This window comes from Calypte anna, chromosome 3 (assembly GCF_003957555.1).
Source record: "Calypte anna isolate BGI_N300 chromosome 3, bCalAnn1_v1.p, whole genome shotgun sequence".
Taxonomy (NCBI): Eukaryota; Metazoa; Chordata; class Aves; order Apodiformes; family Trochilidae; genus Calypte; species Calypte anna.
The window spans coordinates 27,908,946-27,933,922 of NC_044246.1; the positions used below are offsets into that span (position 1 = coordinate 27,908,946).

General features: G+C 39.8%; 1 protein-coding gene across 6 annotated transcripts in view; it reads right to left on the reverse strand.

Annotated features, from left to right (window-relative positions):
• The window catches only part of ARID1B (AT-rich interaction domain 1B), a 330,726-nt gene that overhangs the window by 17,617 nt on the left and 288,132 nt on the right, over positions 1-24,977 (reverse strand). For 4 of the 6 annotated variants that reach the window (XM_030448695.1, XM_030448694.1, XM_030448693.1 and 1 more), the window contains 4 exons: positions 19,049-19,158; positions 18,133-18,291; positions 12,044-12,253; positions 8,531-8,735 (listed from right to left, as the gene is read on the reverse strand). In XM_030448695.1, coding sequence (XP_030304555.1) covers positions 8,531-8,735; positions 12,044-12,253; positions 18,133-18,291; positions 19,049-19,158 — 684 coding nt within the window. The remainder of the gene's footprint in view (positions 1-8,530; positions 8,736-12,043; positions 12,254-18,132; positions 18,292-19,048; positions 19,159-24,977) is intronic. The other 2 variants (XM_030448697.1, XM_030448698.1) reach the window with 1 other exon arrangement.

Sequence of the window (24,977 nt, forward strand, 5' to 3'; positions counted from 1 at the left end):
AGACCATGGCACTGAGTGCCACATCCAGTCTCTTTTTAAGTATCTCCAGGGACGGAGAATCCACTACTTCCCTGGGCAGCCCATTCCAATGCCTGATCACCCTCTCTGTAAAGAAATTCTTTCTAATGTCCAACCTAAACCTCCCCTGGCACAACTTAAGACCGTGCCCTCTTGTCTTGCTGAGAGTTGCCTGGGAGAAGAGACCAACCCCCACCTGGCTACACCCTCCTTTCAGGGAGTTGTAGAGAGTGATGAGGTCTCCTCTGAGCCCCCTCTTCTCCAGGCTGAACAGTCCCAGCTCCCTCAGCCTCACCTCACAGGGTCTGTGCTGGATCCCTTCACCAGCCTGGTTGCCCTCCTTTGGACCTGCTCCAGCACCTCAATCTCCTTCCTGAACTGAGGAGCCCAGAACTGGACACAGTACTCAATCTGTGGCCTTACCAGGGCTGAGTACAGGGGCAGAATCACTTCCCTGGACCTGCTGGCCACGCTGTTCCTGATACAGACCAGGATGCCACTGGCCTTCTTGGCCACCTGGGCACACTGCTGGCTCATGTTCAGCTTCCTGTCAATCCAAACTCCAAGGTCCCTTTCTGCCTGGCTGCTCTCCAGCCACTCTGTCCCCAGCCTGTAGCACTGCATGTGGTTGTTGTGGCCAAAGTGCAGGACCCGGCACTTGGCCGTGGATTAAACGAATACATCATAGAAGCTTATGATAAAATACATCTAGACCAGTCTTTACAGAAGACACTGTAGTTACTGTTTCCATATGACTGCTGAGGAGAAACACCCCCCCCCAAGCCCCAAAGATCTAACCCAGTAGTTTTCTAATTTATATAGACATGGCTTTGGCTTGAGAAGCCATGGCTTTGGCTGTCATGTAATCATTTTATAGTGCCTGGCTATCTGCATTCAACAACCAATTAACAAAACTTTTTAAATTACTATTAGATGTAAAACTGGAACAAGCAGTATGGGCTTTCTTCTGTATGTGCAAGGGAGAGTAATTTATAATTGACTCAAAATCATGGAACACTCATCATCTTGACAGGCAGAGCTTGTTTTTAACTGAAAAACACCTTTTTTATATGTGTTTCATTTATATCTGTAACACATGTTCCACTATCTGGAAATCAGTCTCAGCAGCAAGTGCATATGTAAAATCCACATTGTGTAGACCACACTGTTCTTGTCCTCAGCTTTCTGAGGCATGTTTAGATTATGCTCAGATAGTAATAAGGGTCAAAAAAAGTTTAAGAAAAGCTCTCTGATTGCATTAATACAGTAACAACAACATTTGCAACAACTTATGCTACAGCTGAATGAAGGCTATAATAAAACAAATCCATATGACAATAAAAAGATCATCATGTTCACATAAAATGAGCCCTTTATATATATTACCCCTGAGTGAGCCAGAATCATTCTCCTGCCCTTGAGCTTTAAACAAGCCTAGGTTATTTCTAAAAAGCTTGAAAACATTTCTGAATTAAGCTACGCATTGTCACATAACATCTTGTTATATTAGAACCATGTAAGTAAGCATCTGTGTACCCATATATAGCCCTGCATATTTCTCCTCCAGTGGTGTATTAAACAGCAACTGAGTTCTTCCAAATCCTACCTGCACATGAACCTAAAATTCATATGTAAAGTAAACCTAAATAAACCAAGTAAAATATTTCTCCTGTATTTATGGGCTGCATTAATACAGAAACTTTATTATGATTAACAATGTATTTTATATAATCATCTTAGGCAAGGAAAGGTTTGACACCAAAAAGAAGACATCCAGCTGAGAAGCTGCAAGTCAAATATCCACCTGGTCAGTGGTGATGATAGGGTTGGTTATTTTCCCCTTGCTTTTTTTCTAAATGACTGATTATAAACAGCTGAAAAAATGCAAAGCAAATGGTATGATGAAAAGTGCAATGTTTCTGCTTTGTTAATACACGTATGTCTTGATGCCCCTTGGGTCATGGACACTTATACAGAATAGGGACAGCAGGTGTTTAAATTTCTGGAGTAGGTCATCAGTTACCAAGAAGACCCCAGGTGTGGATATGACCTACAAGCAACCACAAAGACAACTATTTCTCTTATACACTCACAGGTAACTGAATACTCCATCTATTTTTCAGAAATAGCATCAATGTAAATAGCAAATTCCTTGAGAAACAATACGGTAACTTTTAGTGGTTATGGTTGGTAGTGCATGTACAGTTTTTTAAGAAACTCAACTTTCAATTGTAGGATGTAATTTTCAGGACCTTTGCCAAGTCTCAAGAAATAATTCTCATGGATATTCCCCTCAAGCTAATTTTGTTTTGCATGTTTGCAGCTGTAACTAGCCAGCTTTTTCTAAGAATATGTCTTCAAAAATATATGGCTCTCTTCTGTTGTCCTCAAGAGAAATATTTTCTGAGTTTTCCAAGCCAAGTTTATATCTGGTCACCTTTTCCACACACAGCACCAATGGTCCCTTCATTGTCTGGAGGAAAGACTTGGTGGTAATGCTGGGGACATGCCTGTGACAGAGAAATTACTCTTGCTGTTCCAGAGTTTATTATTATTTATTTGGTCAAATAAATTTGTGAACTAGCTTGTCATACATTCACTGGCTGGATTTCTGAAGATCCTGTTTGCACTTACTACAAGGTGGGAGTGAGGAGAACTCTCACTGTAGTTCAGATCTCAGGTTGATCTGGGCAATCTTGCACATGGAGCTGAGAACAAGAACCTACAACCCGGAATCCAACCTATACAAGTTCTCATGGTTACAACTGGAGTTTGGAAAACTGGTACCCAGAATTAGTGTATGCTGTAAATTTTCTGGTAGCTCAGTTACTCTTTTGTAGAATGGGAATCATACTGCTTTCCCTCTTCGATGGGTATTGCAAAAGCTGGTAAATGCTTTTTAAGGACTTCAAAAACAGTTGATGTGAAGATGAGAAAAAACAAGGAGTAAATTTACAACTCTCTGAGTCTGGTTGAAAACAATACGAATAAGGGCCACTTGGAAAAGTGAGGATACCGAAAAGCTCTGCATTCAGTGAGCACTGTTTATTCTGTGCACTGAATGACAAAGGCATTTCAAAGAAAAAAATCTCAACATGACTGTGTAATTAAGAGAGTACTGAACTGTATAAGCACAAGGAAACATAATTAAGGTTGCAAAGATTGTATCTCACTTCTGGCATTTCCTAACTTCTGAGCATTTGACTTTGCATCAAAGCAAAACACACTTCAAACAGCTCTTGGATATAGCATGTGCACACAGGTGCCTGCATGCACACATTAAATGCTAAATAGTTACATTCTCTTACACATACATTTTACACACTTTGCTATTACCAATTTTTTATGGTTAAAGAATATGAAAACAACCCTCTTCTCTGTAAGAAAATACTGTATTTAATTTTCCTGTTTCACCTTAATTCTTACATTTGGTTAGCAGCTCTGAAATTTTTACACCAATCTATGGTAGATATTTAATTTTGATAGTGGACATTCTTAAATAGAAACTGTATACTTTTAAAGTGCTTCTTTAGCTTCAGTATTAAACAGAGAACTAAGAAGGAAGACAAACAACCATGTTCTTTTAGAACGGGTAATCTCTGCTGAAATGGTCCTGCAAGTGACTTGGGGATGTCCAAGAAAAAGTACCTAAGTGTACATAGCTACTGAATTCTTTATCTCACATCAACACCTAAGCAACAGAAGTGTTGTAACAGATAGGTAGGGACATGCATTTAACAATAGAAAGTCCTTCCAAAATTAAATAATACTAACATCTTTGTCACTGAGAAGCTGAGTGAGGTCCTACAAACTCTTCCACAGCTCAGTCAACGACATCTGCTGTCCTTGTCATCATGGAATTACAGCACTGGCACAGCTTTTTCCTTGCAAAACCCACGTGGCTTTCAGGAAAGACCCTTTATTTACCAGAACAGTAATATGCAGTTAAAAAAAAAATAAATTTCTCTTGCCAGGAATTTCTACCCCTCAGGAAAGAAAAAAAAAAAAAAAAAGACAAGAAGAATGCAACCTCTTGAAACTCCATTAATATGAGGCCTGACATGCTCTCTAGGATATCCCTACCTTTTGCCAGAAGCTACAAAGGTATACTCTAAAGTAAACAATGGAAAGGTTACTGAAGGTTAAGTACATTCACATACTTCAGAGTGAACAGCCAGCCACCATGCTGGGAAGATAATTTACCCAGCATGAACCCAGTGCCCCAGTGAGGCCGGGCTGGGGGCCACTGGCTGCGGCAGGGCATCCCCCCCAGGGTGGGTCCAGGTGCAAGCATAGGAGCACCTCTGCCTGTCCTCCCACCCCGCCCTCCTAACCCCTCACCCATCCATCTTCAGTGGGGATTCCCTGGCTGTCCTTATGACACGCTCCATGACATCACCTGCCTGCTAATAATAGCTCTGCAGTCAGCCACCCGCCGGCAGAGACGGATGGGTTTGGTTACAGAGGAGCTCGGTGAATGGCTGTGTCGTGTCGCGTCCCCCCTCACCCCGCCATCCCCCTCCCCAAGTTGTTTCTCTGCTGCCAAGGAAACACGCCGGTAACACGCTCTTGGCCAGCTCTTCCTCCTGGATTCCAGCGCAAGCACACGATTTCCCAGGTTTGCTGTCATGAAATCTCTGGTGACATCAGGGCCAGCTGCTGAGTGTTACTCAGGAGCATCCTCAGCCCTACCACTGCGGTCACTCTGTTCAGTCAGTGCACAATAAACGCTCAGTCTGTCATCTCAAGAGCTGCGCACACATTATTGCACGCTGAAGCTAAGAACTTAGAGCACTGCATTGGGAAATAACTCCTTCACATTGATGCTCTTTTGAAATGTGTTCTCCAGCACCCACTAGTGCTTAGCATAATGGCCCCCAGAATGATTTTCAGCTTAGAACTTGCCAAATAATTTGTGCACATATTGGTCAAAACCAGTAATACGCATGATGAGCAGCGCATTTTGTCTTTGCACCCACTTCTAGAAAACACTGAAGACCTTGAAGGATGCTTACACAAAGACTTACAATCCCTCTTTGTCTTATGACGGATTTTCTGCGCAACAAAAGAGAAAACAGTTGACATGGGCTGCAGCACTGACCCAACAACCAGGATGTAAGGCCAGCAAGGGTCCTCTAACAACTAGTTTGTCATAACAACTGGGCATCTGTTGCTGGTCTTCACTGTTGTTCCTTACCCAGATAATTTAAGCTGTGATACAAGGGTCTCAGCTTACTACAAGTGTGTCTCCAACTTGCACAGCCTCAGAGCACTGCAAGCCACACCAGAACACACTCAGGCCACATTCACTTCCTCTGTTTGGGAGTTCTATGAAAGAACAGAAGAGGCTCTGACACTAGTATAATGCCAGAATATTTATTAAAATAGGCAGGTAATCCTACCCCTACCTTGGCTGCTGTACAAACCCTGTACTGAAAAAGTCAACCAGCATGCCACTCTGCTGCTCTACTCTCTCTCCTTTTTTCAACTTTTGATGATTGCTGACACTATCCTGAATTGCACTGTACATAGCATTTAACTCCTTTATGTACCATTTGCCTTATTAATGAGGTAAAAAACAGAATTAATGAGAGAATCAAAAATACAGTGTTAAAAGCAAATGGACTAACACATGGATCCAGACCACTACCTGGCAGTCCCCTAGATTTAACTTACACTTTACATGCTTTCCCTGGATGGGAATCTCCTCACCGTGGTTCTTGCACTGTTTTCTACCATTCCCTCTTCAATTGCATTCTAAAGGTCATCTGTGAGGCATTTTCCCACCTTGCATAACAGTTACCTAGGAGCTACATCCACCTAGGACCTGAATTCTTCCTTTGTACTAAGAAGGCTGCCAGTCCTTCTATTCTTATGCCAGTCCATATATATTCTTATGAGCAACTGAAATACCTAGTTTTGTAAGTTTTATGAAGATGAGGTGATTCTTAAACTCTCATGACCCTGATTTCATAGCACCTGCTGGTTAGAATTGGACAAAATACACCACCTTCCCTTCTGATACAAGTCCTACTTTTTAATCAGAATTAACTTCAGCTCTAATACTGTATCTAGTTCTCTGAAAATGGATTTGGCTTCAAAGTGGCTCTGCCTACCCTGAGCTAACAGCACAAGAGAGGCTAATGGTCGAAGCAAGGACCTTTGGAGGCTGCTTCTTGTTGTTCTGGGCTCCTGTTCCCTCTGAATGCGAAAGAGTAACAGATTATCTAACATACATCGTCAACTCTACTTCTTTTGTGCAGCTAATAGGTTAATGTCAGTATACACTAAAGAAAAAAGAGCAAGAAAAAAAGCTGACTATTAAAGACAACTGGCTTGTGCTCTCTGTAGCATCTATACCTCAGCGGGATTTCATGTACTAAAGCTGATACACACTGGGAAAGCTTTTCTCCATACAGAAGTGCAGTCCATTCAGCGACACGAGCTCTTTTCTCACCAACAAAACAAACCTTGAGATCTTTGCTTGCTTCCCTCTCTTCCAGTCTCTATGTCCTGCTGTGTTTTTATTTTAGAAAAATAGTTTCATTTCTCCTCATGGACAGCTTGCTTGAATGTTATGATAAATTTAAATGAGGATGTTGCCATTTTCATCTGGAGAGTCATGGTGCAAAAGGACCCTCGCAAAGTGCTAAGCCTGACATTTCTTTTCCTTTGTTTCAGATTTATGTATTTAAATAATAGTTCTGCATCAAAAAATTCAGCCAATTTACTGTGAGCATCCCTGAACCAAATACTGAGAGCAGTGTTGGAGGGAAAGGGGTAAAGGAGGAGAAACAGATGAGTTTCCTCTTCACTCTCTTTAACAAGTCTAACAGTTTCAGCTCCCCTTACCAGCCTTCTCAGGAGGTGTCAGGCACATCCAACGTCATAAATTTTTTTCAGTGGTGCACAATCAAGACACTCTATGTTCATTTCATTCAGATAACAGACTTAACTTTTAGTACCAAGTATTCCTCTCCATCTTCTAAACTGGCCTTGCTAAGTAATCTAGTTATCTTCTCTGTTAAATAAGCAACATTAAGCTGTTATAGTTATTGTTAATAACTCCAGGTGTTAACAATGTGAAGGAACCATTAAAGGTATTACACGAAGAGGTACCTAGGAATATTTTAATGAAACATTCCCCAAAATCTTTACAGTGAATCCATCAGACTGAAAAAGATTTAAGCCCTATCACCTTCACCTTTTCTTCTACACTGACAAAGTGCTATTATAACAAATTATCTTGTTTGATATAGAACTGTATTATATGATTATAAAGGTCTTTGCAATTTTCTGGTATCCATGATAGGAATTCTCAAACTGGAGCTATGCAGCTTGGAAACTGTCTATAGAGCTTGCTGGGTCCCTGACTTGCCACTTCCCACTTTCAATGAGTGAACTGCACCAACAGAAAATGAAGCATTTGACACCTTCCTAATAATGCTTTCTAATGCAGGAAACCACTGTAAACATTCCAGGAATTATGTTCTCTTGGCAATAAAGGAAGATGGTCTGCCTAACAGTAATTGTGAATATAGGTACTAACTAAATTATTTCATTGGTCAGAAAAACCTAATACCTAGCAAATCAAAGGAAATACTTCTTCTTCCATGGTGCTCCAGAACTCAACATCATAGATTCATATTACTACACCATTTCAAGCATACTTAGAATGTTATGACTGAAGAATTTTCCTGCTTTCAACATCACTCATAATTATCCAGTCTTGATCCAATCAGACTTAAGCTGACTTAATTTAGAGAGAAGACGAGGTAATTTCAAACACCTCTCTGCACATGCAAAAAACCCATCCAAAATCAAGCATTTCCAATCCCAGTTTTTCAGATGAGAAGACAAAGACAGTGATGCTAATGGCTTATCTGACATACAAGATTAGCAACAAAAGAACAGAGAGTGTGGGTCCAAACTACTGATCTGGCAGTAGAGATACACTCCACTCTCAACTCTCTCCATCTGCTACACATTCTACATGAGCTGTATCAGAGCAACCACCTGAGACCCACTGATCACTCCAGCATCTGCCATCCTGATGCCAACTGAAGCTTTGCTGACCGATAGTTGTTTTGAAAATGCAGCTTCAGAGTCATAGGAAAGAAAAGTTCAAGTTACAGTTCAAGAAAATGATCTTTAGACAAATGGATGCTCCTTTTAGTAATAGCTGCCTTGTATCTAGCAGCACACGGAATACGACTCTTTTTATTTTGTCAACATAACCCTGAATATTAAGGGTATACTGGTGCACATGTCTTTGTACGTTAGACAGAGCAATGACATACTGGACACGTGGCTGCAGATGGCCTTTCAGAGTTAAATCTGACTTGACTGAGGAGATAGTTCTAAGTTTAAAAATAAGATGCTAATGACATATTTATCCCTGTCCTTTGTCCAGAAGTAGAAAGACATGCTTCTAAATATATAAACTGCAACCTGGTATCTTTCGCATTCAAAAAAAATGGTTGTGTAAGAGGCTGCAGTTTTTTTTACTTACCAGGAGATGGCGGCTGAATCTTAGGTTGTTTCTTAGTGTCTCCACTGCTGAAGACTTCTGGAGGGGGCTCCTCCCCTCGCTCAATCTTGCACTCGAAAGCAAACAGGTACTGAATGTATTGTTTTTTCAGGGAGCTGGCCGCGCTACTCGAAGTGCCAACATTCAAGGTGGTTGCCAGCTCACGCCACTTCTTGTTTTTATTAACCTAGTAAAATAAATGGCAGAATCACTGGTTTGCAGCAGAGTTTTTTGTTTAAGTCATGAGAACAAAAAAGGCAAAAAAAAAAAAAAAAAAAAAAAAAAGCAAAAAGCAGAAAAAAAAAAAAAGCACTTAATGTCTTGGATTGCTTTTTTTATTTTCTTCTTTTAACTAATGCCCATTACTCCCACACACAGTAATGCATAGGCAGCATTTACACTTATAAAACCATTAAGGAACGTGCTGATAGATACATAAAAAGCTTTGCTTGTGGAGAGTCTTCTGCATGGTGCATCTTTTAAATGCCTTGCAGTCTTCCAGGGCCTATGCTCTTCAGCTAGCAATCCATCTCCAGCCAAATGCACACTCACTCTGCCTCTCTCCAGCACCCGCACACACCCCATTCTAATTAAAAAGCAGCTTCTAAAAACTAATTTAGAAAGCAATAACAGTGATACGCGGCAATTTAAGCGTTTGAGCATTGATAGGAAAAAGGAATTTTTCTCCAAAATAGCCACCAGCTGTCAAACAGTTCTGCCTGTAATTTGTGGTTCGAGTCCTTTCACTTTAGGGTGTCTTGCAGGGACAGATCAACGATCCTCTGGCTAGATGAGAGACAGAGTGAGGCAAGGCCCCTTAATTAATTAAGGCAGACTTCAAACACACAGGGCTAGTTCAGCAATACTCTGTACTACAGTGCTGACTGCACAACTCCGCTGCACGTCTTGTTTGCAGTGTAAGGCTGAGAATATTGAAAGGCTCTGTTCATGAGTTCCTCAAACACTGTAATAACAGTGATGTTCATTTGTCATCCTGGATAATGCCACTGGCTCACTCAGCTGTCCCACTTGTAGCAGCAGTATTTTTGCTGGAATACCTGATGCCCGGGAGCTCATTCAACCACTTGCGCAATCACTAGATATGATCCAAGGAGGGAAAGAAGCACCAAAATATCCTCTGAGCATCCCAGCTTTTGTTCAGGAAGAAGCTGGCTTCTTGCATGTCACGATGACTGTTACTTGTCCTGAGACCTGAGATTTTACTGACTCCAACATAACTTGTATTGGTACAAAGGTTATCATTAGCCATACTGTTCCTAAGCCTGTGTGCCAGCAAAGGAAACATTTCTTATGTTTCTCTCAGTGTTTAATAACACCGTAACTGCTGCCAGTCAGCAAAGATCTTTTGGGAATAGCATTAATAGCAGGCAGGTTGGCATGGCTAGATGAAGTGGTTTTATTTCTGCAATACATTCTGCAAGAACCCAGGACTTAAAGGAGATGAGATTTTCATAACAGCCCTTGTTGAAGATTGAAATCAAGTTACACAGACCTTTGTGCCTACGGACTTACAGTGGTGCACTTAAGTGGTGCATAATGAGCACATTGCACGATGCAAACAGAAACATTCGTGCCTAAAATGCCCAGTATATTGGCATTTAAAAGAAGACTGCCAACAGCTGCTCTATTCACATTGGGACTCCATCAACTGCAACTTTTCAGACAGAGAATATGCACTCTTGCTGCTCAGCCCCACTCCCTGTCACTCTGGGCAGAACCACGAGATGTGGAGTGCAGCCATTGGAAATGCAGCATTTTAGGAGAGCACCACACAGATGCATTTAAGTAAAACTCAATAAGGCTCTACAGATCACAGTACCTCCAAACAGATAAACACAGTGATCATCCATGTGGGCACATCACCAAAACCAGGAGTTTTTATCTTCTCTGTCAATTTTTACCAGCACTGAAGCACATGTATTTGTAACTCAAGAGATCAGCCTCAGTGAGTAGAGTCTATTCTTTGGCAACTCATAATGTCTGTCACTGCAAATCAACACCGAGTGTCCCAGAATAAAATAAATTTCCATAATAAGCAAACATGAATGACTCTCAAGAATATCCCACCTGCCCCCCATCTTGCTTATTTTTTGATGTTAAGAGTCATACTATGGGCACAATCACGCTGCATGAGGTAGAACAGCTGCAATTTACCTGTAATAAAGTTTCTGAGATAAAAGTAATCACATCTTTATGATGCTGGGGGGCATGAGCTGATCACTGAAAATGCCAGGATAGCATCCCTTGCCCCTATACAGCATGTAACAACTGAGGAGGTGAACTTTATTAGGTTTCTCCGCCTTCTTTTCATAAAAGGAATAGCTAAAATCTCTGGAATTGAAGAGCCAATGATCTAATTTGGTATTTAAAATCCTATGTAGTGAGCAGTACTATTCAAAACAGCACTGAAAAATGGTACTACTTAAAGAGTGCGTGTTATTGATTTTATATTAAACACTGCGTATACATATATTTATCTACATAGCTAAATTTAAGACCTCATCTTCCAAGTACCGAACACCCAGAAACATTCTTAAAACCACAGAAATTATGGGTTTCAGCACTTCTCAGAAGATTCCAGCACCTAGCCAGTTATCCTCTAGATGCAATGGATGCTTTGGAAAAGCATCTGGCAAGGACAGACAACTTTGAATAACAAATCTGAAGCTGCGAATACTGACCATTTTCTCCTGCTTTCCCTTTTGATGGTGCTTCACAAACATTTAGTTTGGGTCTGTGGTGGCCAGTCTGACAGAATTCACAAGTAATGTCTAAACAATCCTTTGCAGAACTTCCAGTCAACTGGTGAAATAACAAACCAAAATTTCTTTCTCCCATCTGACTTTTTTATTCTCAGCTCTTTTTGCTTTTATTTTTCTTCCTATCAGTTAAGTAATTCACCTTTTCCTTGTAATCATCATGTTTGTAAGGCAACCAGAAATATCCTGTAAGCATTTTCCAAACACAGGGAAAGCAAAGCCCTTGCCTAAGAAACAAATGTACTGAACAGAGACACTCAGAGATGAATTGTTTGAGATGATGGACTGTGTTGCAAGAATACATCTGCCACTTTCCTGGAGAGATGAATTGATTTGTCCTAGAGGCAATATCCCTATCTGGGAAGGCTGGATTTTAAAATCTCCTTTCTCTTTCAGCTCTGTCATATGTTTCTTACTCGTAACTTTGATCCAATGTCCATTTTCTCTTCTCTTTTCGTTACTGGATTCCCCATAACAGGTAAAAAATTTATCTGTGTACAGGAATGCCCGAATTTTATTTGAACTGTAGAGTTTTTGGGCAATTATGCAGCCCAAAATGAACTCCAGACAATATTAATCAAGGATGAAACTGTTTTCTTCAACAATGTTGTCAGAGCAGAAAACAAAATGCTGTAGCAGCAGAAAATACTCCAGAAAAAAACAAGAAAAAAAGCATATAATCTTTTCAAAAAGTTCACTTTCAAGGACTTCTCACCTGTGCTAAACCTCCAATCTCCTTGACACAGACATAGAGCCTGAACAGGTCCAGGGGCTTCTTGCCCACGGCTGGCAGACTGGCCACAGGTGTGCCCCTTTCCTCCATGAAGGTGAGGTAACGATCCACCCACATCTTGCGCTCTGGCTCGTTTCCTAGTTCATAGACTTTAGTGATCTTCTCTCCAGTTGTGGTAGAGGAACTTGATTTCTAAATTGCAAGAAGACAAAAAAGAGTTGGGGGAAGGGTGGGAGGGGGAGGGAAAAGAAAGTAAGAAACTCACAACATTGAAAAAGAGAAGATGTCAAACAAACTAAAGCTATCACACAACAGCCAGGAATGAAGGCTACTAGTTCAGGCAGAAACAGTACATTCTGTCCATATACGGAAAATTCAGCTTTTTAAAATATATAGGGGCCCAAACTCCCCATTTTCATATTTCTTTCACTGATCTTAACTTTGGATCCCAGAAGGCAAGTTTCTGATGTTGCCTCATGTCATTTTAAGAAGAGGTAACTTTCACACAGTGCTTTTCATCTGTTTATCTCAAAGTACTTAGTAAGCAATAATTTGAGTAAAATTAAAACCAAGTTTGTCACACACAAGTTTACATAATCCTAAAACCAAACCAAATCTCTCTCCTCTTTACCCCCTGAGAGGGGCTACAAAACCTGAAAGCGTTCCTCCAGAAAATGGAAATGTACAAAAGTAGCCTAAAGCATGACTCATGGCAAACTAGTGCACTGAGAAGTAGTACTCTCTTTAGAGAGTCACAAATGCTTTACTACTTCTTCGTACCACATCTGGCCAAAAAGCAAGGGGAGCAATAGTGCCTACAGTACATGGAGATTAGTGACAATACTCTGTGAACTGCCTATTACTAGCCTGAACTAATAATGCTTGTGAGTAGCTAATACTCTCTTCCCTTAAAAAGGAGAGATAGCTGTCCCACCTGCCTACCTTGTCCTACACCTTGCAAAGAGAATGTGTATCACAACCTGGGGAAAAGCAGGGATGCAGAGCAATTGGAGCTGAACCACCACCAGGAAAAGTGGAAGAGCTGGCAAGAACAAAATTCCTTCTCATGTGGCAGAAATGCAGGAGTGAACTTGCTTTCCTGCTGCTATTTGGGCTTTACAGCTACTGAAAGCTCGTTATCTTGATGCCCTTTTCTTCTCTACATGGAGATGGCAGAAAGCATTGAGGCTGCTATACAAGCTATAGCTTCTCACCATTATCTTTTTTGTGCAATATAACCCTGTGAGCTGGACTCTGTGCCACATGTGGATGGACTAGACTCTCAGCTGCCTCTGACAGCACAGAGTGGCTGTTGCTACTGCAGGGACACCCTCCTGTTTGGAGGTGAAGTGATTTTCTCAGCAGTGGAAGATGGGAGTTATTCAGAAGTGAATACAAGAGGAAAAGATTGATATAAAGCTTTGGGAAAGGAGCCAAATATAGGAAGGGAAACATATCCTTTATGCCTGTATAGTAAATCCTAAATGTCATTGTTGATCGCAGTAGACGCTTGTTGAAACTCATCTAGTCAATCATTCTTTCCCTCCTTTGTTTTTTCCTTACACTGAACAGCAGACAGCACCATTCTAAAGGAAAGAGGATTTTATTTCTAGCTGAACATTTCTACAGAAGACCTCAGCTGCACCTCAGGGATGCTGTAAGAATCAGCCACCTCATCCACGCACCCACATAGGGCTGTTGAGGAGTGGCACTCGACACTATGAAAGATGCAGTGGGGTAGCATTCAACTACCAATGATTTTAAAAGCATTGCCACCATTCATCTTGCATGTTAGCTTGAAAAATGTGTATCTCTGTATCTCTCTCCAGCCATTAGCTGGAACTTGGCAACGCTGGAGAAGAGTCAGGACAAAAAAGATGTGAAACCAAGGGGGGTGACCCAGCAGTTCCATGAGCTATTGCTGTTCTTTCCAGTGAACAGATACTAATTTTTAATAAATTGCCCCCTGTAAAATTTTCTGCCTTGCTTCCTGATACTGTAATTTATTCAGAGTAGTCCTTCCTGCAGACAGATATTATTACCTTTCTTACTTAGAAATGAGGTACACTCCTGAATTTACTTGAGCCAGCTGCAGTTGTGTTACTCCTCTTACTAAAGTCAGAGTCAAGGCTGAATTTGTTTTGCTAATACTAAGTGCCTGTCAGGAAAGTACTTTGACATAAGATCCACAGATTATGCAAGGAAAGCACAAAGTGATCCTGTAATGGCAACCGAGGTACTCAAAGCATCACTCGCTATGTATCTGAGTGTTTAAGAAAATCACTTTGATTTTTTTTTAACACATATACTTTGTCAGAGATCTTTTGGGGGGAGTGGGTGAAAGCAGGGAAATAGTCAAGTCATACCACTATAGTTTGATTTTGTAGTGGGAACAGATTTATGATCACATAGGCTTTAACAGTTGACTAAACTGGAGCTACTCCACTACCAAGTGCAGTTAAGAACAAAGTTACCCTACTGCTCACCAGCATTAATTTTTTAATCTGACACCTATGATGCCAGAGAATTCCAATAAAAACCAAGATAGGAAATTTCAGCTTTTACCCATACAATTTTGTATCTTCTTATATTCTAACATATAAGGCAACAAAATAGTTTCTATTTCACTTTTATTGTAGTTCACGGTTGAGAATGTTCAGATTTACCAACTTTATGGTTTCACTTCTAAATGGCAAGAGTCTCTTTTTCAAATCAGATCCAGAGCAGAGTGGAAACCAGTTAAGAATTTTTCATTCTTGTTTTTTCTACTATACATTTCAAATGATGCTGCTTTTCAGCAGTGTGGCAGCAGGCTCTGAAATGACAGTATAATCTGAAAACTTTTCACAGCTTACCGAAGGTAAGAAGTGTTTCTTACTGTGTGAGCTTTCAGGTTGTCATGCTTTGTAAAATGGGTGCAATTTTCTTCTAAAGTGAAATGTTAACTTTAGAAGAATGCACTGGAGGGAAGAATGTTATACCTCAAGAGTAAAGATCTTTTTCTATTCCCTCTTCACCTATTTTTATAAGTGTAAATATATAAAAATGACAGATGTGTGAAGCTACTCTACACACAAACAAACTTCAGTTCCACATGGGCAGGTTCAGCTGGCAGCTTAAATTTGCCTATAGGTTAACCCGAAACGATCTCATTAGTTGACTGTTAACTACGATGAGTGCATGTCAGGCAATGCTGGAAGAACATAGATCATGGTCTTTCATTCTGTTAAATTTGTTGATAATTTTGATTATAAAAGAATTCTGGTGCAAGCCTGTGACATGCATATGTTTTCCAATTCAGTTGCACCCTGCTCTGTCCTCACTCCCTAGCACTCTTCTACATGGTATGAGCACCCATGTTTAAATGGAAAATTAAAAAAAACCCACCAGAATATGTGGGTTCCAAGACAATGCCCGTATTAAATCTGATGAACACTATAATTTATTTTAAATACACCTACTACCTATAAAAACTGTATTATATACAGATCCTTCTATGGTGAGTCTGCAGATTCCTTCAGAGCAACAGAGATTTCTGTAGGAGCTCTTTTCACATTAAGGCAGTAGGTAGTTGTTTCTCTACATACCTTTGATCATCTATTTTTAGAGATCTACTGTTCACTTCAGTATTACACTCATTACAAAGACCTATTTTACTGAAGAACAGATTATGCATACTCAAGCAGCAAAAACTGCCAAAATGGAATCTCTAGCAGAGGCTTTTGCACGACACAAACCTCTGTCAAGATTTCTTCCTGAAGGACTCTGCAGACCCCTTGCAACTAGTACCATGGGTGTATCCACTGTCATCCTCACAGGTACGCAAGATTTTACTGGGTTTTCACAACCTACTGTTTTACTAATGTTGCAGTGACCCTGCAGAGTTCACACTCACACTTGAAATGTCTCTTAAAAATTTTAAAAGCCACCTAGCCACTGTCAGGGATGCACACTACATGTAAAATTAGCATAGCAGAAGAGTCTTTTTTTCAATGTACCTGAAGAGCACTCAAAACATAACGTTCACCAATTCCTTCTCCACATTTTCTCCAGCCTCACTTCCACATAAAACTGCTGAAAGAGAGGATCCACTTAGTAGGATCACAGGAATACTGAGTAGTGAATGACAGATTATTCACCTTTGCTTTTATTCTCTGCTGGAATGGAGAAGTTGTAGCACATGAAGTGGCCTTGGGATTTAATGAACAAATTCAGGCTGTTTTCAAGTGTAATGAACCACCTGCAATCAATCGTTCCAGTCTACCTCAAGCTGCTGCTGAAGTCAATGAAGTTATCCAGTACTCTTGCCTTCATAGGGAAAAAAGGATAAGCTAATTTCCAGCACTTATTTTTCTATGGTTCTAAAGCACTGTATTTTTCCATATCTGTGTACCAAGAAGCTAACTGAAGCTAAAGTTGCAGCAGCATTACAACAGAAGTTTGAACTTCCTCCATTTATTTTTAACAACCCTATATACTTTGGCATATTTACATGGGAAAAACTGCACATATGTTTATGATGACTCTAGGATTTGTTATGCAGTTCATGCACTGAGCTCAAGAATGCATTATCACTTGATAGCCTTATAGAGGAAGAACTCGATGTGCTGGACAGCCTGTACAATAACTCTCTTGAATCCCTCCAAAAAAACACCCAAAGAAGCAATACCCAAAACATTACTACAAATTGAACTAGCAGAGTTTTTGGTACCACGCTTTCAGAAATGCTGTTAAGAGAAAGATGAGACTTTGTGGGAACAAATAACACCAGCTGCCTTCTGAGACTCAAAGTCGCTGCCAAATAAACACAAAAGCATTTGAGGTAGTGCATTTCATGCCATGCTGCCCCTATGCTCAGGGGGTTCACTAGATGTTTGGTTTTTGGGTGGGTAGATCTTCTTCCCTCCAATTAGCCTTCCTCTGTTTGTCTAGAGACATATTACACATATCACTCTGTGAAAATTAAATTGTTATCAAAGAATTGTTGCTAATTTAAGTGCACATTAACATTGGAAAAAGCTGACATATTCCTCACAAGAATAGGTATCATTATTTCTCTATGTAGAAATTACTATTACTTTTGGTAAAAATAAGAGGAACAACACATTTTTTTTTAAATTAAAAAAAACCCAAAACCCCCAAAACAAATACACCAAAGCAGAAATGAGCAAGCAGATATTTGCTCCCCATCGGCCATAACAGCTTATGTCTGCATTCATTTTTCTATATATGTATATAGATTTTCTATGTGCATATATATAGATATATAGGTGATGAAAATAATTTTTAGCTCCACACATCTCTCAGGTTTTTTGTTATAACAAATAAACATAATTAATCTAAAAAATACTTTTCTAAAAACATAGATGGATCGAATTTTTTTCTACCCACAATCTGGGTCATGTCAAAGCAGCTGAATGAAGCAAATCAGAAACAATTTTGGTTTAGTCTACACCCTGATAAATTAATGATTATATTTCCAAACACACAATTCAAAATTTAAAATGTTTCAAAAATATATATGGCAGCTTTTCCGTGGTGCTGGCTCTACAATTTAAACTTTGATTGATATTAGTTTCAACAGGGGAGAAGATTTATCTTTTTTCTTTTTTTCCCCCTAAATAATCCTAGTAAAGACAAGTGCAGCAACCAGAGTGAAGTCAGTTGTGTGAAGGAGTTTGGGCCCAGAAACAGAAATGGAATTGTCCATAACAACACAGTTGGCATGCTTGGAAGCTGATGCACTACAGGAAGGATGTTTTCTTCACAACAACCGCTGTATTACCAGACAGCACACTTGCATGATGCACACAATTTTACTCAATCTTATTTCAAAGTACTTTTGGGACAAATTTTGCCCTTGGATAAGCATGCTCAGGCCCCACTGAAGCCAGGCAGTGGAACTTACAGTCATGTGTCCGAGAGCAGAATTTGTACCCAGTGTTATAAAGAAAGAAAACTGTTTAGTAGATAAATAATGAAGAAAAGGATTTTACAAAACAAACAAGCAAGCATTAAAATATAATTAATTACAAAAAATTAACAAAAAACAAAAAACCAGAGCCACTTACAGGGCTTGATGGAGTCTTTGGCCAGCCTGGGCTGCTAATGCTATCACTTTCATCTCCATGAAATGAGGAGATGCTAGCAGAGCTTGGGGACATTGGGGAAGGGACTGGCAGGTTGCCTGGGGTTGGGGGCTGAGAAATACCCTGAGAGCTGTAGCTATCCTGTGGTAGAGGAATAAAAAAAAATAATATGACAAAGGCAGGGCAAACTTTATTAAGAACAAAAAAAATACATCCAGTTTAACAGACTGACCAATTTTTATATATAAAATATATATAAACAGAGAGACACATACAGAAAACACACACATATATAAATATATTTATATATATATAAGGTATTAAAATGACATTGATCATTAGTATAATTTGGAAAGTTTGCTGGATGCTTGGCTAAGGTACTGAGCCACCATGCTTATTTCAAGCTCACATGGAATGCTAAGCATGGGTTTCCCCTTATGAAAGAAAGAAAATAAACAAGCTGTTCACCTTATTTTAAATCAAATAAGGCAGGAAAGCAAAATATTAAAGTATGTTGCTGCTGCTGAGGCGGCCAAAACAGAAAGCTATAACTGAAGGCAGAGAAAAATGGCTGCAAGTATTGAAACCAGGAAAGACCCTTCTTTCCCACCCACCTGGCACAGCCGAATCCCCACGCAAGTTTTGGCTTGGGTTGCTTTGCCCCCGCAAGTTAAAATGCCATAAGAACTAGTAACTTTCAGATCCACACAATGAAGGAAAAAAGAAAAACAAACAAAAAAAGAAAAACAAAAAAGAAAAAAACAAACAAAGAGATTGCACATGAATGGAAAGGCATGCAGGAAAGAACAGAAGTGGGTAGGCCAAAAACAGAAGATGAAGGACAAAACAGCAGACTTCTGTGGGCTGCACCAACACCACGTGCGGAGGTGGTAAATACCTTTGACTTGCTCTCGGGCTGGGGAGGTCCTTCTTCTTTGCCATCTGTTTTGAGAGGAAGGGGTAGTTTGGACTCACCAGGTGTCATCATATCTGCAAGACCCATAGGTGCTGATCGAAAACAGGAGAAACAGTTAAGCATGACTGTGTTTGGCTTTGTAGGAAAAAAACACGCTTCCTGCTGCAAGGTCGCGGTGACACGTGAAGCAGAGTAACGTTATCCCACCTCTGTCCTGTTATTCTAGCATCCGGAAACCTGGAAACCTCTTCAGTTGAAGCAAGGAAATGGAAGAGAATGGAGGAGGGGAGAACACAAGCATCATGCAAGAACAACAACCACCACCACTTTACAGAGTAAAAGTCATTCTTCATACTGCTGGTGGTCTCCAACTGTATCCGCATTTGACCACTGTATTTTAACAGAACAACAGTCTGGTTTAATAGCTACTACACCTTCCCTTCAGCAACAGACAAAAGTAAATGAAAATAATGCACATTTGGGTTGCAATGCTGAATCTCAGAAAAAAAGGCTGAATTTCCCAATTATGCTTGTATTAAGGCTGGTGTCCTGCAGATAATTCCTGCCCCTACCGACTTCGGTATGAATGGCTCAGCCACTGTGAGCCTTAACTACAGAATTACAAGCTCTAAACTCCGCTCTGCTGGAGAACCAACTTCTTCCCCTCCTGCCAGAACGAGGTGGGACTATAATGAACGCACAAATGTCTTTCCCTGATAATGGCAAGCAGTTGCTTCCCAAGGGTTGTGAGGAATTCAAAGGGTTTTTTTATTTGAAGATGGAAGTGCTAAGCATAGAATTACTGCTGCAGAGCTGCTGGGTTCCTGGATTTCTAGAACGATGCAAGAAGAAACACTGAGATAAATAGACAGAAAATAGTGGGCAGAGCAGATGCTAGGAGATGCCATGACACTGGATCAATGCAAATAACCAGAGAAAAACTGCAAGACACCAGGTGATTCTTTCCCTGCAGAAAACCACGTGCACAGCATTGCACAGCAAAGACTGGATTATCTTCCCTTCCTCTCCCTTTTTTGCTTCCCCTCATGCCCATCTTTCAAAGAAGATAAGAAAAGAGAGAAGAAGAACGCAGAAAAACCTACATGGCAATAAAAAGGAAATAGCACAGATCCCAAACTTACTAATTTTAAGAAACAGCAAAGCAGCATAGTTTAAAAAAAAGAGCAAAATATATGATCATTACCAGACTAGTGTGCCTCTCTGCAGCATGACAATGCTGGCATGCACCAGGCAGCAGGCTCACAGCATAGCAAACCAAAGACAGGAGAGGGAAAAGAAGCTTTAAAAATACTTCACAGATTGCCCACTACGAAACGATTATTGCACATATTCATGTATTACTATGTTTTAGAAAATAATTAGTTTTAATTACAGCAGTGAGAGCATGAGCAGGACTCTGGTGAATACGCTGGCAAGCTTTGCAGTGCTAATTTGCTAATATCTTTAGCATCACTGCAGGTTGAGACTACGGGTCTGCCAAAAAAACCTACCCAGCCATGTGCCATGTGAGTTTATAACTGTATGCTCAGTGTTCTCAATATTCGACTGCTGGTGTTTTTCATGGGCACATTTCCTTGTTTTTTTCAAAGCACATTTGTAGCCCAATCAAGCCCTTAAAGTCATCACAACACATAAATCATAATTGAGATTTAAAAAAAAAAAAAATTACTTGCAATACTTAAGACTTCAAGAATTGGAACAAAAAGCCTTTTTCAAGTGATGCAGCTGCAGAGAAAAATCTATTGGGATCAGCTAAAAATGCTGTTATTTTTATGTATGTGTGTGAAACCTCAACAAAACAGCCAAGCAACATGATTCTGGCAAGCCAGCATCCACTAAACATTTGACTGGCATGCATTTTGCCCTTATACTCTGTTTGAGGAGGTGGGGCAGCCTGTGACCATTATGAAGGGAAGGATGGCAGTGTAACACATTTTAGTTTTGAATTCCACTTAGAAAAAAGTTATTATATGTACAAAATGGTCAAATGTATGCCCCAGTCTGGTCTCAAATGGGGATGTCTATCTGTTACACAATATCCATTTTAACAGTTAACACATTTCATGCTGTGAAAGAGCTGAAGAAGAAGTCTTAGTTCTAGTTTTAAAGAAAGCAAAGATGACCCTTCTCCTTTAAAGCAATTTTAGAGAGGTTAAACAAAGCAAAGTTAACGATCAGGCTTCTCCAGAATTCTGCATGGCTAAGTTCCTCTGCTGACAGGTCACTGTTACCAGGGTTGGCACATGGTATTTCTCTTATCAAGAACACAGTAACTGTGCCCACTCCTGGTAGTCCTGTTTCCACCAGAATTCCATTATTAAATCTCTTCTCCATTGAGATTTTAGGCTGTCAAGTAAAGGGCAAGTAACTCCAGCCTGCAAATTACCACACATATTCTGACTACATTAATCATGTTTAAAAATCTAACAAACCTGACTCATTTTGACTTTTGAATATATCTTGTTGGCACATGCTAACATATCAGGATTTAGAGACAATTATGAAAAAAAAAAATAGTTTCCCAAATTCCGTTTCACTTCTTGTTCTAAATTATTTACTTCATCTACATCCTTTCTTCCTGGCAGCAGAACTGCCAGGATTTTCATAGCAATTTGCAAGGTTGTCTAGTTTCCCTGTAGCTTTTACCAAAGATGTTTCCACAGCTACTTTTCTATCCACTGCTGAAATGCTGTTTTGTAACTTCTTACAAACGTACTCTCCAGTGATTTGCAAACAGACATTCCTTCACTTTTTTTCTAGCAAAGCAGTGCAGTGAGAACATTGTTCTGACCCTTTTCTGAGCAGTGAAATACTGTTATTGTCATGAAACTGCTAAAATAAGATACAGGCTCTTTCTACGCAGGTACTAATAATTCTGCGTGTGAAGTGCAGACCAAAGGACAAAACATTTTAGAGAGGAGGATAACAGGGAAATCTTGACTCAAAAAGAGTTGGAGCGTACTGTGAATAGATGTCAAGTACTAGCCTCTGGCTTATTATAAGAATTTAAGAGCTAGAATGATTTCAAAAAGCAAGTATGGGTCAAGGTCCTGAATTAACTATTCCACATTGAATTTAACATACTCAAAGGCAGATATTGACATGAGTAAAACTGCAGCAAAGTATTCTTTTTTTTTTTTTGCTAAAGGCTGCTCTGTCAGTCCCAGAAGATGATGAAATACTGTAGGAACAGCAACACAAACATTGTTTTTCTCTTTATTGCTAGTGCAATAACAAATCACTCCACAAAACAGAATATTACATATTACATCCTTTGTAAGACATGCCTTCCTCCCTTCTACTCCTAGCACTGCCCCACTGAAAAAAAAGTAAAAAAAACAAAACAAAAAAGCAAAAAAGCAAAGCAAACCAAAAAGCCTCTGAGACTCATGTGGTGAAATGTGAAGCTGGCAAGAGGATCCCCACTGCTTTTATGCCCAGAAGAAAAACAGAAGAGGCACAACAGCATTTCATGCTGTCCTGCCACAAATGACTGTCCCCCTCGGGGAAAAGCACAGCCCAGGGGTCTCAGGCACCTTATTCTGACAGAGACAACAGGGCCACCTAGGATCTCAGTGCCACACCTTCTTTCCTCCTAGCAATTCTCATCCAAAGGATGAAGTAAGCATAAGTGGTCTGGGATGCAGGCATCTCTATGCCAGGAGCTGGCACACAATGACCATTGGATTACAGTCACTTCTTGTCTGGAGTATAGGTGAGGAGATACTCCAGCTGTTGCCAACTGCTGACATCCTCCAGAAAGTTTTTTAAAATGTTCATTATATAATAGGTCATATGAAAATATGTGATAGAGCAAAAAAGAAACAGTGAAATAAATGGAAGTCTCAATTTTTCAAAGAAGTAAAAATGTAACTAAGCTGCAAAACAGAGACAGCCAATCAACGTTTCTAAAAAATGCTTCATTTCAATAAATAGAATTCCTTTCTCTATCAGACGTTAATCCAAATAAAACCAAAGTCAAATATATTTAATAAATATGAAAAGGTAAGCAATGCATCTATTTTTATCATTATTTTTCAGAGCATTGTTTAATTACCTTAGGGCAAATTATGTAAAACACAATGTTCTAGGAAAAATTAAGTATTACAATGGTAAAAATTCATTGGGGTTAAAAACAATACCCAGAAAATGGAAGGTTTCAGTAGGGCACAGGTAGTGAAATTAGGAAAGGATCCTTGTGGCAGTAAGGAGATTAACGCTGCTTCATTGTTTTGTTCATCTCCAGAGGTAGGAGAGATTATGAGTGTCAGTTTCTGTGCAAGCACAACATGGAATTCTCAAAGATACAAACTCCATGTTACTTATTTTTAAAGATAATTTTCACTAGAATTAACAAGGCTCACAGCAGGAAATTATCTTATTTATGCTGGATTTTTTAAGTTTCCTTTTATTACACGCACACTTAAAACCTGCATTTGAAAAAAACTGGGAGAAGAAAATCTAAAATGTGGAAAATGTGAACTCATATAAGAAATGGATAGTGGAGGTTATACCATTTTTCTGATGGCACTTTGATAATTTTGAATGGATTCTGTAACTTTTTCTTGAAGCTTTCTGTATTGTTATGGATGGGATACTCTATCACAAAGGATATTCTATCAGAAGGATCCATCTGCTTTGATCTCACAATTTCTGTGTTCCTGAATTGCTCTACATCAGTAGAAGCTGGAGACCTGGTGTTTGATCCACAGTCATTTCTAAAGTACCAGGATGCTGAACTGCAACATGATCTTCTTTTCAATTGTGACATCAATTAAAAAAGCTACAGAATAAAAAGGATCCACTGGTAATAAGGAGGTACAAAGGCTAATAGAAGTGTGGCAAAACCAGTGTTACAGCTTTACTGAAGCTCCAAAACTATTTGAAACAGCATCAACAATCTTTCTCTATTTTAGAGTAACACCTAAAATTGCATTTTATTAAAATGAATATAACCAAAATATACCTTCCTCCCTCAAAACAGACAACAAAACTGCACTCTCCAAGACCCAGACAGACCCAGACAAACAAAAAAAAAGATCTTTCCCCTGTTGCTTACCTTAGTTTTTCATTGGCCTCAGATATTCGTGCTCAGTGCATGCCAGCAAACCAACCCATGCCCATATTTAACTCTACAAGCATCCACTAGGTTGCATTTGTTTTTTGCTCCTGCACATGAACTGAACCCTGTTTTATCTGAGGATGTATGACTTTACACTAGCAGGACAAATGCTCAAAAGCCAGACAGCTGAACTGGACTTTGTGTGATGGAAAAAAGCCATTTTCAAGCCTGGAAGCAGTTATCACCTGCAAGTTCTCCACCTCATCAAAAGCAGGGCCAGAGCTGACCGTGAAGTGCTCCCCTAGCTCACGACATTATCATTTTGAGTACTGTATTTACACTTGTCTTGAGCTCAGCCCTCCACTTCTTTGACCCAAGCAGAAGTGGAGTCAGGATAGGGGGAGATGCAACATTCCCAGTGCATGTGCCCCAGCAGTGTATTCGCACCTCATTTTCTCTTTTTGTTCCCCCTGTACCAACACTGTCTGTTTGCTCTTGGAGTCCAGCTGCATAAAGCAATATAGAGCAATCTAGATACATGTCTGCTCACACACAGAGGAAAAGAGGTGCACTGAACTCCTCTAGTTCATCTCACACTTCCTTTCCATTGGGTAATCTTTGAATTAATAAAACTGGAACAAAAGAAAACCTCACAAATGCACCAGCAGAAAAAAACCCTGATAAATGTTTAAATTATTAAAAATCCAATATTTCAGAATGCATAACACAATAAAAAGAGTATGACTACCACATACAAAAGACTGCCAGGATAAATGGCCTCGCATTGAACAGATTTCCACTGTACGAAATAACGAATGGCTGAATTAT